The sequence below is a fragment of the Pteropus alecto genome, unplaced genomic scaffold, assembly GCF_000325575.1.
Source record: "Pteropus alecto unplaced genomic scaffold, ASM32557v1 scaffold40, whole genome shotgun sequence".
Classification (NCBI taxonomy): Eukaryota; Metazoa; Chordata; class Mammalia; order Chiroptera; family Pteropodidae; genus Pteropus; species Pteropus alecto.
Genome location: NW_006431919.1, coordinates 20188172 through 20201334, shown reverse-complemented (window position 1 = coordinate 20201334; position 13163 = coordinate 20188172). Strand labels below are relative to the sequence as shown.

Here is a 13163-nt window from a genome sequence, read left to right as displayed (position 1 = left end):
CGCGCGCTGCGGTCCTCCAGCCGGTCGTGGCCGAATTCCGTGGGAAGCGGACAGGCTTGCTTGGCACGTACGCGCTTGTCTTTCAGAGCGTGGAATCGGGATCCGCAGGCCTGAGCCGGGACTGATACCAGGGCTATCAGCAGAGTGGAAAGGAATAAAAACACGAAACGTTATGAACTGCTGCTCAGTCGTTTCATAGTTTTCAGAGCCAGGTCTTTCCGAGATCATTTCCCATTACTGTTTCTAGACACAGAGTCATAATATCACAGAACTGACAAAAGCATAGAAAGTTATCTAGTTTATTTCCACTTGGACTAAAATCCTTAGTCTGGGCTTGAATCCTTAATATAGTGTTCTCGCCCTGGGCTGAAACACGTCCAGCGACAAGTCACTATTACTTTGCATTGTTTGGTGCTGTATTTCATTCTGCACTGAAATACAAAATACATTTACGAGTCCACAGTACTTGTCCTTTCAAGTTTATCGGCGTTCACCACGGAACATCGTTGTATAACTTACCATCTGCCCCCTCGTATCTTGGATTACACACAGCACATTGCAGTGGGTGTTCATCAATTTCTTGTTACACGGAACTAAAAATTCCCATGTTAATTTAGCAAGCATACAGTGTGTTGGTTTACCAGTCGCGTATTTCTGAGTCACAAGGGGGCTGTTTTCCAGCACTTTAAATTAGATTTGCTTTCTTAAGGCTGTGAATGCCTCTCATGTATTACAGTGGGCTTAGAGTAAGAGCGATGGTATAAGCATGAGAAATATAAAACTCGTTTTTAAAAAGTCGTACTCTCAGTTGACCTAGTTCTTTTATTGATGAAGATTATATTCTAAAGCGAACCTCACCCTTGTTTTGGAAAATATTAACTCCTGTTATTTCTCTTTATCATGTTCTACGAAGCAGCTCCTTTGATTTCATTTCTGACCCTCCCTGTTTCTCAACAGGTGGATTGGCATCCTGACCTTGTACCTGATGCACAGAGGGAAGCTGGACTGTGCCGGCGGAGGCCTGCTCAGCAGTTACTTGATCGTTCTCATCATTCTCCTGGCAGTTATTATATGTACCGTGTTGGCCATCGTGTGCGTCAGCATGAAAGGTGAAGAGTAGCTTTTTCTGTTTGACACTTAATTTATTTTAACAGCTTTATTGAGATGTAACTCACATGCCAGACAATTCACCCATTCGAAAAATAGTTAAATGGCTTTCGGTCTATTCACAGACTTGTACAGCCCTCACCACAATCAGTTCTAGAACATTTTCTTCTCCTCCCTACAGAAAATCCTGTGCCCATTAGCCATCGCTCTTCATTTGTCCCAAATGCCCTCAGCCGTAGGCATCTATTAATCTGCTTTCTCTGCAGATTTGCCTATTCTGGACATCGTACAGGTGGAGTCATCCACTATGCAGCCTTTTGGTCTGGCTTCTTATTTTCAGGGTCCATTCATGTTGTAGCATGAGTCAGTGCTTCATTCCTTTTTATGGCTGAGTAATATTACATTGAACGGATAGATCATATTTTACTTATTCATCCTTCAGTTGGTGGACACTTGGGTTGTTCCCACTTTGGCTGTTACAGATGCTGCTGCTGTGAACATTCACATGTTCTTGTAGAGACGTATGTTTTCATTTCTCTTGGATATGTACCTAGGGGTGGCATTGCTAGGTCACATGGCATCTCTGTTCAGCTTTCTGAGGAACTGCCAGACTGTTCTCTGAGCAGCTGCACCATTTTTCCTCACCAGTTCGTCAGGGTTTCAGTTTCTCCACATACTCAACGCTTGTTATTATCTGACTTTCTGATCATAGCCATCCTTGTCGGTGTGAAATGGTATATCATTGTGGTTTTGATTTGCATTTTCTTGATGAGTAATGATATTGAGCACTTTTTCATATGCTTATTAGCTATTTATGTATCATTTTCGGAGAAATGTCTATTTAGATCATTTGCCCAATTTTGAATATTGGGATATTTGTCCTTTCATTGGCGAGTTGTAAGAGTTACATATTTTTAGTGATAATTTTTTTTTCACGTTACCATTTTCTGCTGACAGTCACTTAACTGAGAATGTCTCTGAAAATGTTGACGGCCTCCCTTGTGGATCGCTTTGGTCCATAGGGTGAGCCGGGCGCTCTGGTGGCTGATAGAGATGCATCAGTAACTGCACCTCATCAGTCAGGCAGAGCATGCTTCCATCAAGCAGGTTTTGGCTTTTATCACTGCTTGAATCAGGATGTAGGAGGCGTGCTTAACAGATTACAGATGGGGATGGTAGAACTGGGAGGGAGCAGCTGGTACAGTGGGTGGGGCGACAGAAGCAAGATCTTGACATTCTGGAATGACGGACTGAAAATTAAAAGATGGGCAGTTCACGCGGACAGATACAGAGATAAATATTAGTGGCGAGGTGTTTTATTGAAAAAAGACCATAGGGTTTGCATGACCGAGAAGCCTATGGCACGTGCTCACTTACTATAGCAAACTATAGAAAATAGAGCTCTGTGTATTTTAGTTGATCTCTGAAAACGTGGGTGCCTAGAGTCTGGATCAAGGAAGGTCCTAGTGCTGTGGTCTGTGTCCCCAAGTCTGGATTGTCCTTGGTGCTGGATGCTGAAGGAAAGGAAGGAACTGAATGTACACTGTGGCTTTAGCACTATGAAGTTGTTAATGAAGTCAGAATTTCTGAAAGATGGAATATTTACATTGGCATCATTTCAGATATAGCATCATCTAATTTATTTGCCTTTTCTGTTCGGGTTACATTCTGGTTAGTACGCCAAGTTCACAGCCGTGGTAGTGGGATCAGATTTGAAGCAATAAGTGTTAACTTTTTTCCCCTGAATATTTTCCTTCAGATATTCTTGGTGGTGTCAGGGCACATTCACACCCCCGTGATGGATGGCCGTCTCCACTCAGGCCCCTCCCCCAGGCACTTGCACAACCCCGCACCATCACGCAGGGTCAGAGCTTAGAAAACATCTGCTGATGGTGAGGGGCGTTACCGGTGGGTTGCCTTCCCAGTCCCCCCATTCCTCACATACCAAGTGTATGTGTCAGAGAAGCTGGCCCTCGGCCTAGCTCAGGACTGATCCTCGTGTCGGTGATTGGTTCAGGAATGGACATGTGACTCATGTGGGCCCAGGGAATTCAGAGAGTTTACTGAGGAGTTCTGGGGAAATCCCTCCCTGCTCCCCTAGGAACACATTGTTTTCCTTCTGGATGACGCTGTGCGTGGATGAGCAGCCGAATTCCCGCTGGGCGCAGGCCAGGGCGGGCTGACGTTCAGAGGACAGAGTGTAAGAAGCACAGGAAGCCGTGATGCCTGGTCTGGCTGTGCACGTCTGTCCCTTACATCCATACAGCCCCTTCTTGTTTTAAACCAGTTCGAGTTGAATTTTGTTACTTACGGCTAGAGCATCACAACTAAAGTGAAAGCAGTATTCTATAAAAACATGTTAGTTTAATTGCCAATTTGTTACAAATGATTAACATCAGATGCATCACTAAAAATATTATGTAAATTTTAGTGAAAAATACCATAAAGTTAAAAATAGACAAATGGGGAAAAATATTGTAACACATGAGACTTAGAGCCAGTCTTAGTATATAAAGGCTTCTGTGATAAATAAGAAAATGGGCAAAGGTCACGAACAGTTAAATTAATATAAACAACTTTTATGTACATGAAAAATGTTCAGCTTCAATCACAGCAGGAAAAATCCACCTAGATAATACATCGAGTTGGTGAGGCTGTGCCGAAACAAGCCGCTCATTTTGTTGGTGGCCTGGAAATTGACTGCATCTCTTGGAAGCCCCGTTTGGCTGTGTGTGTGAACCAGTTTTTTCCTGTATATTTCAGTGTGTGCAAAGAAGTACTTGTAGGAACATTTGCTGTTCTTAGAGCACTGTTTGTAGGTACAAAGGATTGGAACAAACGCAATGCCCGTCAGCAGGCCACTGGTTAGGTAAAGCGACGTTCGTCTAGATGATGGTCTGCTGCGCACCTGTCGAAAGAATGAGCAGAGCTTTGGGAGCAGGTGAGGAGAGAGCCCCCGTGTGTGCAGGTGCAGAGCACTGCGTTAGTTGGCCGCTTTTTCTGGAGGGTGTGTATATACATGACACGTTCTGTTCACATGCAGACTCTGGGAGACTACACGCGTCCCTAGTTTACTTTTAGGAAGGTGACCGAAGGATGGAGTCAGCAGTGGAAGGAAGGCTGGGTGGGCACTGTACACCTGCTCGAACTGTTTGAACTCTTCTGCCCTTTACACACATCACCTGCACAAAATCAATGCGTTTTTTTTTACAGTTGTAAAATTTAGGTATTTTTTTAGTAACTTTTTTAATAATTGTTAACATCGGTGTATTTTATTCTCGATGCATGGATATTCCATTGCCCCTTTCGTTTCCTAAGTCATCTCAGTAATTTGTCTTTTGAGCCGAAAGATCACGTTTACTAAGCTTTTGGATGACTTCTCTCTCTAAAAGAAACACCGCAAGCCGTAGAGGGCATGTGTGGAACAAATAGAATAGGTTGTTTTTAATCCAAAAGACTGAAGCTTGTGCATTTACCTCTCCTCTTTTTCTTGGTCATCTGTATGGCTTACTTGGGAAGAATCTTGGTATTCCTGGGGTGATTTCTGGCTGTGGTATGACAACCTCCCTGATGGAATCCCTCTCTTCCCACCACGTGGGAGGTTTAATTAGTGAAGTTCCACCCTTGCGACGCCCACATTCTGAGAGAACCCTCGACATACATGGTCTGCCACACATCTGGTTTCGATCATAGGACATGTTGCATCTCCTCTGTGTTTGTGTCCCTAAAGCTCATTGCTCACTTCATGCTGAAGGAAATTACGGCAGTGGCTGGACGTATCGGACCATGGGGTCTGTGGCAGACCTGCCTTTTCTTTTCCTAACGTAAATGGCTGTGCCTAGGGAAGGACGAAGTGACACTCAGGGACGTAGCTGTGCTTGCTAATTCTGGGGCATTGCCATCACGATGCCCACCGCAGCAGCCCGGTCCACACCAGCAACTCTTTATCTTGAGAAGAAAATAAATATCTAAATAAAATATATTTTTCTGGGCAGGCATAACGCTATAAAGGAGATTTTTTCAGTATCTTATTTCTTTTCTGGAACCTTAACCATAACCTCATCTCCTGCTTCTTTATTTGGGTGTCGATTTTAGTCATGCTACGTGAGCATGTTGGAGTTTCAGATCCTGGTGCTGCTGACAGTGTTGGGGTGTGCTCCTGTCTAGAACCCCAGCCCTCCAGGAAGTAGTGGGTGTGCAGATACTGTTTCCTGTTACTTGGGTGATCAGCTGTTGTACAACAACAGGCTCCAAATATAGAACCGATTTTTTTATGCCCTCACCGTCCCTTAGATTCAGTTACCTTGTTAGATTTTGTCTTTGTGCCAAAAATGAGGCCTGTTAGTGTCTATTATTGTAAATTTGACTTGTAATTCATTCATTCTAATGGAAGGTAATTGAAAGAATTTAAAAGCTATTTCCTTACTAAATCATTCTTTAGATCTTAGATTTTTTCCAGTCATTGTATTTGTTTTAATCATATGGCATTTTCGCATTACTTAAATTAGTGTTTATGACAACTTTTTCCCAGAGGGAGAGAGTTGATGTTTTGCATCAAGAATTAAAGCACATGGGCCTCTGTTGATATTTGGATTTGTTTTACAAACGCAGTAAAAAACGTTGTGTCTAAAATGTTAGGCTTCTCTGAGTGGTCTTGAACATCAGAACTGTTCATTTCTCAAAAGCGAGGGGTCATGCAGACCTGGATCATGTTTCAGAAAGTAGAAACCAGGCTCTCTGAGCCTCAGGTTTCTCGTTTGTGAAACGGGGTGGCGACTTATCTCACAGTCGTCGTGAGGATTAAAGAATAATGGGTGCAGAGTGTTTGCGTGGTGCCTGGATCGACGGAGGCTCAGACAGGCGGCGAGCTTGCTTTCTTGGCTGGTTAGAACTTGGGTGACCGCTTCTCTCTCTTTGTCCCAGCATCATTTTTAATAGCACCTTCCTTTGCGCTCAGAAGTATCCCAATTTGGACAGTGATTATTTGGTCACTGATTATCTGGCTAGAGCTCTGAAGTGTTTTTAAACCCTGGTAAGTCTAAGAAACAAATCTGAGGCTTTTTGTTTCGCATTCCTAACTTTGTCACTTGCTCTTAAACTTGGGTGTTGATTACCAGTTACAAGTAGAAGTTAGATGGCGGGAGTCCATACATTACCAGTATGTGCTCTAAGAGTTATATTTTCGTAGAAAATAAGTTCTTCATCTCCAAGGAAGCAAGTGACCAGTTCGAATATTTTCTGTCTTGCAGGAACCATTTGTAATCCTGGACCGCGGAAATCTATGTCTAAGCTGCTTTACATCCGCCTAGCTCTCTTTCTGCCAGAGATGGTCTGGGCTTCTCTGGGGGCCTCCTGGATAGCAGACAGTGTTCAGTGTGACAAGACAGTTGTGAATGGCATCATCGCAACCGTCGTCATCAGGTGAGGTCTTCCCGTCATCTCGTGGGCAATCTAAAACCATCTAAACATGTGAACGAAAGGCCCGTTAATATCTTGTGACGTGGCAGAATTCTTTTGGTTTTACCAAGAGGAACTGGAGCACTGGGGAGTACGGGCCTGGGTTCTGGTCAGGGCCTGCAGAGAAGTTCCAGCTGCTTCCATGCCCATGCTGCAGCTCTGCCCACCAGACAGCTCCTTTTTCCTTTGTGGTCTTTACTTTTAAGTCTCTGATCTTTGTGGGGCCTGGGTTAGTAATAGGCTCATAAGGAACTCTCTAGAAGAAACAGGCTGCTCACCTTAGCCCGGTTCTGGGAGAACCACGTCTGCCTCGGTAGCTGGAGCCGCAGCTGTATGGGTGCAGAGCCTGACTTTCCCGGGGGGCACCTGGCTTCCCGTCTGGCCGTCAGACCCACAGTCATCAGCTCTTTCCTCTGTGTTTTGCAGCTGGATTATCATCTTCTCCACTGTGGTCACCATTATCATTGTCTTCGACCCACTGGGGGGGAAAATGGCTCCGTATTCCTCTGCTGGTCCTGGTCACCTGGATAGTCACGAGTCAAGCCAGTTACTGACCGGCCTCAGGACAGCAGCCACCAGTGTGTGGGAAACCAGAATCAAGCTCTTGTGCTGTTGCGTTGGGAAAGACGACCAGACTCGAGTTGCTTTCTCGAGCACTGCCGAGCTTTTGTCCACCTACTTCTCAGTAAGCCGAAGGGGTCCGGTTTCGTCTCTTTCTTGTATTAAGTGAATGCTGCTTACGTTAAGACGAGTGCTCTGTGTTTTGAGCCCGTCCCCCAGTTCACAGAAAACAGCTCTTGAGAATTTGTTAGCTGTGGGTGTCCGGGACGGGGAGATAGCCCCAGGACAAGTACTTGAGTCCTCGGGAGCATTAACCAGGGCCCTGCGTTTGCAAACCCTGCCTCACTGGTCAGCGCATCCTGGTGATGACACCCGTTCATCACACTGCCAAGATTTTGAATTTGTTTTTAATGAACCGAATACGTTTTTAAGAAACCAGTACACTTTGGTAATAATTTGTCTTCTCATGTCCCCCATCCACCTGGCACGCAGCAGATACTCTCAGACCTTGGTCTCTCACTGCTTTGTAGCTTGATAGAAACAATAGGCTGTTCTGCCTCTGGAGGAAAGTTTGAATGGATTCTCGCAGTGTAGTAGGTGCCATCTTTCTAGAGCGGTGCTTCAGTGATTTGAAAATACTCGTTTTCCTTTCACATTTAATGTGTGTCTTTTCGTGTTTTGGCCTTTGATAAACTGCTGTTACGCTCACCGCTGAGGCCCAGGAAGGGAGAGGTGGTCTCTTGACGTCCTGCGCGCCCGTGATCTCCTCGCTTCTCTCTTGTCGACCACACTGTCCAGGGCTGGCCCCCGGGCCTAGCAGCAGCCTCCATATGGGGATTAGAGAAGGGTGTGCCCTCAATCATTTTAAAGGAGTGCTTCAGCCCAGTCTTAAAATACTTGAAAAAAGAAGAGAATCTGGCTCCTCTTAGAGGATGTCAACCTGCATCATAGGCGGCACCGATGGCTCAGTGGCCAGGTGGCCAAGTGACCTGCTCTTTCCTATGGAGCAGAAGTGCCCGGCTGTGGCTGAGGATCTGTGCCTGCTCCGCAGCCTCCTGGGGGAGAAGGGTCAGGTCAGGCTCTGGAGACTCACTCTGTCGCCCTCCCCGCTTGGGGCTCTTTTTGAGGCTGGCTGCACCCAGTGAGCATAAGGTCAGTCTCATAAATCTCTGCCGTGCACTTTTCAACAAAACTGTCACAGCATTTTGAGCACCGAGGACATAAACATGGCTAAAATCGGCCATTACTACAAAAATGGAGAGTTTACCCATTTTCTCTCTCACTTTACAAAAGGTGGGAAGTTGATTAAAAATAGCTGTCACTTGGAGTGGAATTTAAAAATGGAGATCTGCAAATTTTTTATGCTCTCCAGTGGATTTGTCTGACGACGCAGGGCAGTAAAAAACATTAAGCTCACATATAGGACGAGTCCCGAAAAGGAAATACTTTTTAAAGCACCTTTTTACGTATAACGCAACTGTGTGTGTGTGTGTGTGCGTGCGCGTGTGCGTGCGCGCGTGTATGTGTGTATGTGTGTGTGCACGCGCACGCATGTGTGTGAACTGTATAAAACTGATTTTAAGGAACCGTGGGCACTTCCTGCGGGGTTTTATGATGGGCCCTTGTGATTCCCCATCCAGGACACGGACCTGGTGCCCAGTGACATCGCGGCAGGCCTCACTCTTCTCCATCAGCAGCAGGACAGCATCAGGAATAACCAGGAGCCCGACGAGGTGATCAGCCATTCCCCAGAGCCCGCCCAGGTGAGCACGAGCTTCTGCTGGGTCGTACAGTTTCGACCTTCACACCCCTTAGCTAATCTTAAAAACAACAAAAAACAAAAAAAAACCTAGCTAGCAGCAGTTTCAGGAGTTGGCTTACGATCAGATTGTGGTGTTTCCCGCGACCTGTGGTTTGTCACCTTTCAGTTGGGGAAGGCCCTCATCACCTGCCGTTCAGGTCGAGGGAACCTGTTCCGGCGGAGGGAACCTGTTCCGGCTGAGAGAACCTGTTCCGGCCGGCTCGCCATGCATGGCAAGCTCTCTCTCTCAGGAAGCCGGCTGTGCGTGTGTGTGTGCGTGTCAGGGCTGCCTTGCAGGTGGGACCTGATCCTCCCCGGTAATGTGTTGGCTCTTTCTGGGCCTGGGGAGCAGAAGCAGTTTGGCTTCGTGTGGTGAGCGTTTTCCTACCAAAGATTTTTATGCTTTTGGAGGAGAAAATTCCACATAGATGCATGTGTTTCTCGTCACCTATTCAAGCACCTAGTTCCCAGAGGCCCACTTGTGGCAGTGGCGTGGGAATCTGCTAGTCTTCACCTGCATCGGGCAGGAAGTCGCTGGCTCATTCCCCCTGGAGCCAGAAGAGTCATCAGTGGCCTGTGCCGCTGACCCTGCCATGCTTGCCACAGCTGCTAAAATGAGGGCCCGTCTCGTCTGTGCTTAAGGACCATTTATTTCCCTGTGGACATCCTCGGGGAGGTGTGATCAGTGAGGAGGGGAAGGGGAGGCTCGGGAGTATGAGTGTGGGTTGAGGGTCTTAGTGTGTCGACCTCTCCGTAACGCGTCCCCCTGAAGAAAAGCTTTTCCTCTACTCCTGCAGGAAGCTGACTTGGATGCAGAACTAGAAAACTGCCACCATTACATGCAGTTTGCATCAGCCGCCTACGGGTGGCCACTTTACATCTATAGAAACCCGTTCACAGGCCTCTGCAGGGTCGGCGGTGACTGGTAGGTCAGCCTGGACTGAGGCCTCCACCTTCCTTCCAGATATGGCTTGCTATGGTGCCCATAGTTTATTTTCTAAAAACAATCGTATTTTCCTTTAAAAAAAAAACTTTTTATTTTAAAATATTTCAAAAACTGCAAGAGCAGTGCTAAGAACTCGCACATATCTGTTATCTAGAGGCACCAGCTGTGACCCGTGTTTGTCATGTGCTGTACCACTCCCTGTATGCACATACTTTGTCCCCTGAACCAGTAGAGATCTGGTCGCAGGTGTCATGCCCCTTTACCTCTAATTGCTTCAGCCTGTATTTCCTAAGAACAAGGACATGCTTTTACACAACTACAGTACGATTAAAAATTCAGAACACATCGTTAATCATTCGCTAAGTTACAAACTTACATTCAGAGTTTTCCAGTTGTCCCAATAACATTTTTATAGCAGTCTTTCTCCACTCTAGGGTTATGTATCGCATTTAGTTATCACGTCGTCTTAGTCTCCTGCGGTTTGGAACAGTTTCTCAGTTATCGTTTATCTTTCCTGATACTGACATTTTGAAAAGGGCAGTCCCGGTACCCTGCAGAACAGCCTTCGGTTTGCATCTGTCTGGTGGTTTCTTCATGAGATTCAAGTTGGACATTTTTGGCACGAATGCTCCATGAGGAACATTGTGTCCTTGCTGCCTCACAGTGGGAGACACACGATGCCAGCGAGCCCCACTGCTAGTGACTTCAGGGTCTCTCAGTCCTTGTTGATTTAGTTTTCTGAATGTGTAAAGCATTAACACGATTCCAGAAGTCAGAACTCTAGTAAGAAGCGTGCACAGAAATACATTATCTGCTAAAGGCCGCCGCACGTTAGCCAGACGAAGGCCTAAAAACCGTAAACTCTCGTCCTCGTATTCGCTAGGAAAACAGGACGGGGGCCTGGCGTTCCTTGCCAAGTGGCTCAGTTGTCCCCGTTTTTAGTTGCAGAAGCAGGACGACAGACTACGACTTGATTGGAGGTGATCAGCTCCCCTGCCACTTCGGCTCCATCCTGCAGACGACGGGGCTCCAGCACCGGGATTTCATCCACATAAGCTTTCACGACAAGGTGGAGTGGGACCGTGCTGCCTAACGTCTTTGGGGGCCTGGGTCCTCTGAGATTCTGCTGGAAGTTATAAGTTACTACCCCAGAAAAACGTGGGTGTACACACATACTTATTCCCCCTCCCCAATTTTACATACCATTTCAGAGGCTTTTCAGACCCCCTGGAAGCCCGCACGGGTTTAACGTAGATGGAGCAAAACGTCTCCGTCAGAGGTGTGATGCTGTTTTACATGAGTCCGTCTTTTATGGGAGAACAGTGAGTTCACCTGGGTGTTGATCACACACAGGTGTCGGGAGTTAACCAGCCCTGTTTTGGGGTCTGAGCACCGTGCACGGTCGCGTGGTGCAGTCCAGAGGGTGTTGGGATCGCTGGGGAATTGGTGGCCTACGGAAGCCGCTCTGTCTGGTTTCTACGCCCCGTCCTTGGTATGGCTTCGCAGCTCTCCCGGTGATTCTCATGCAAAGGTCAGAACCTCTGGTGTATGGTGGTTTTCAACTTCGCTGCCTCGTAGAGCCTCCTGGGAGCTTTTAAACCTCCAGAGGTTTAGGCCACAGCCCGGATCTTTTAAATCAGAGTATCTGGCATTGAGGCCCCAGCTCAGGAGCCCCCCCGGTGACCCCAGTGTGCAAATGATTTGGGAACCATTGGTGAGCGTACTGCTCTCCAGCCCAGTGGCTCCCAGACTACTATATTGAGTCACCTGGGGAGTCGACAGAAAACCCGAGGCCCAGGTCACACGCCACCCCGGGTGACCCCGGGCGCAGACGTTATTTCGACGCTCGGCGCGTCTGCCGTGCAGCTCCGCACTGCCCTGACGCTGAGTGGTGGTGGCAGGGAGCACCGAGGAGTTTTCAAGGACAGTGCTTTTCAGAGGGTTTGTGACTGTTCAGGGGGCCCCCGTACGACATCATCAGTCCCTCTCCTGTGAAAGTCGGCAGTCTTTCTTTCCTGCTTGCTTCAAATACACAGCTGTCCAGCACAAGCAGGTGGCCATCATCACGGTTTGCCACCATCGATGGATTGCTTTCCACAAGCCAGGCGCTTTCTGTCGGCACACCAGCCAGGAGAGAGAGGTGCCATTGTTTCCTTGAAGATAGCACTGCCGACGTTTGCCGGCACTCACGCGCCAGGGGAGGGGCCGAGCGGGGTCCCTCAGCCAGGCCTGCCTGATGCCACGCCTGCAGTGTTCCCCAGGGCTGGCTCCGAGGCCGGGAGCCCGGAGTCACAGCTTTGCCTGTGGTCGGTTCTGGGTGATGGTGGGGCTCCCAGGCCCGGAGCCTCGTGCCCCATTTGCACTCACACCAGGTGGGGACTCTGGTCTTGGCCACTGAGATGGCCCTGCCTTGCCCGAGGGTGACAGGTGGTGGTGACCTGCAGAGTCGTTGGTGAACAGCACCTGTTGGTCCTGGCCCAGAGGGGCGATTTCCAGTTGGTTACCACAGAACCGGATGCATCCAGTGACTCCCTGCACGCGTGCTTCGTGAACGCCTCTTGCGTACAAGCGTCAGTGGTCGCTCCGCTGAGCGAGGACGCGAGCCTGTCAGTGCCCTGCTTCCGCGCCATGGGGACCGGGTTTTCATCGCTGCGTTGGTGGACGCTGGGCTGGCCTCGCTGTGCCAGTCGGTGTGTGTGCGCACCCCTCAGGCCTCGCGTGTCTCTCTCCCCCGCAGGTGTACGAGCTTCCCTTTTTAGTGGCTCTGGACCACAGGAAGGAATCTGTCGTGGTGGCCGTGAGAGGGACCATGTCGCTGCAGGTAAGGAGCCGACACGGCAGCCGTGGGATGAGGGGGCGCGTCGCCTGGTCGCAGAGGCCCAGAGACCTTTGCCGGAACCGAGGCGAAGCAGTCGCGAGTTCCCGCATCAGGCAGGAAAACACCGAGATGGAAGACGAGGAAGCGAATCCAGGGTTGTGAAATGCTCCCCTCGGAATAAAATGAAGCCGTTTTTTTTAATTGAGAAATGTCAGAAGCATGGATGCCGGCAGAGTGGGCTCCCCGCTTGAGGAACTAGAAGGGTGCCCGCTTGACTCCCTGATGTGGCTGGCCAGGCCCCTAACCTGGGTGACCGTCCCCTCGAATTTTCTACACCCAAAGCCAGAAAGGGATAGTAAGTTAAGTAGTGCTGTCAGATGTCGCACGTTGTCAGCTGCAGCCCCAGCCCCCCAAGTTCCTGTTCTGGATCTCAGCCGGACCAGTGCACCAGCCGGTGCCAAGGGCCTGCTCCT

General features: G+C 48.4%; 1 protein-coding gene across 2 annotated transcripts in view; it reads left to right on the top strand.

Annotated features, from left to right (window-relative positions):
* Positions 1-937: 937 nt before the first annotated feature.
* Positions 938-13163, top strand: part of DAGLB (diacylglycerol lipase beta) — a 27090-nt gene continuing 14864 nt past the window's right edge. The window contains exons 1-8 of one of the 2 annotated variants that reach the window (XM_025043113.1): positions 938-1109; positions 6357-6528; positions 6991-7249; positions 8766-8888; positions 9724-9851; positions 10815-10941; positions 11084-11194; positions 12610-12693. In XM_025043113.1, the coding sequence (XP_024898881.1) occupies positions 986-1109; positions 6357-6528; positions 6991-7249; positions 8766-8888; positions 9724-9851; positions 10815-10941; positions 11084-11194; positions 12610-12693 (1128 nt within the window). In that variant the 5' untranslated portion in view covers positions 938-985. The remainder of the gene's footprint in view (positions 1110-6356; positions 6529-6990; positions 7250-8765; positions 8889-9723; positions 9852-10814; positions 10942-11083; positions 11195-12609; positions 12694-13163) is intronic. The other variant, XM_025043114.1, reaches the window with a different exon arrangement.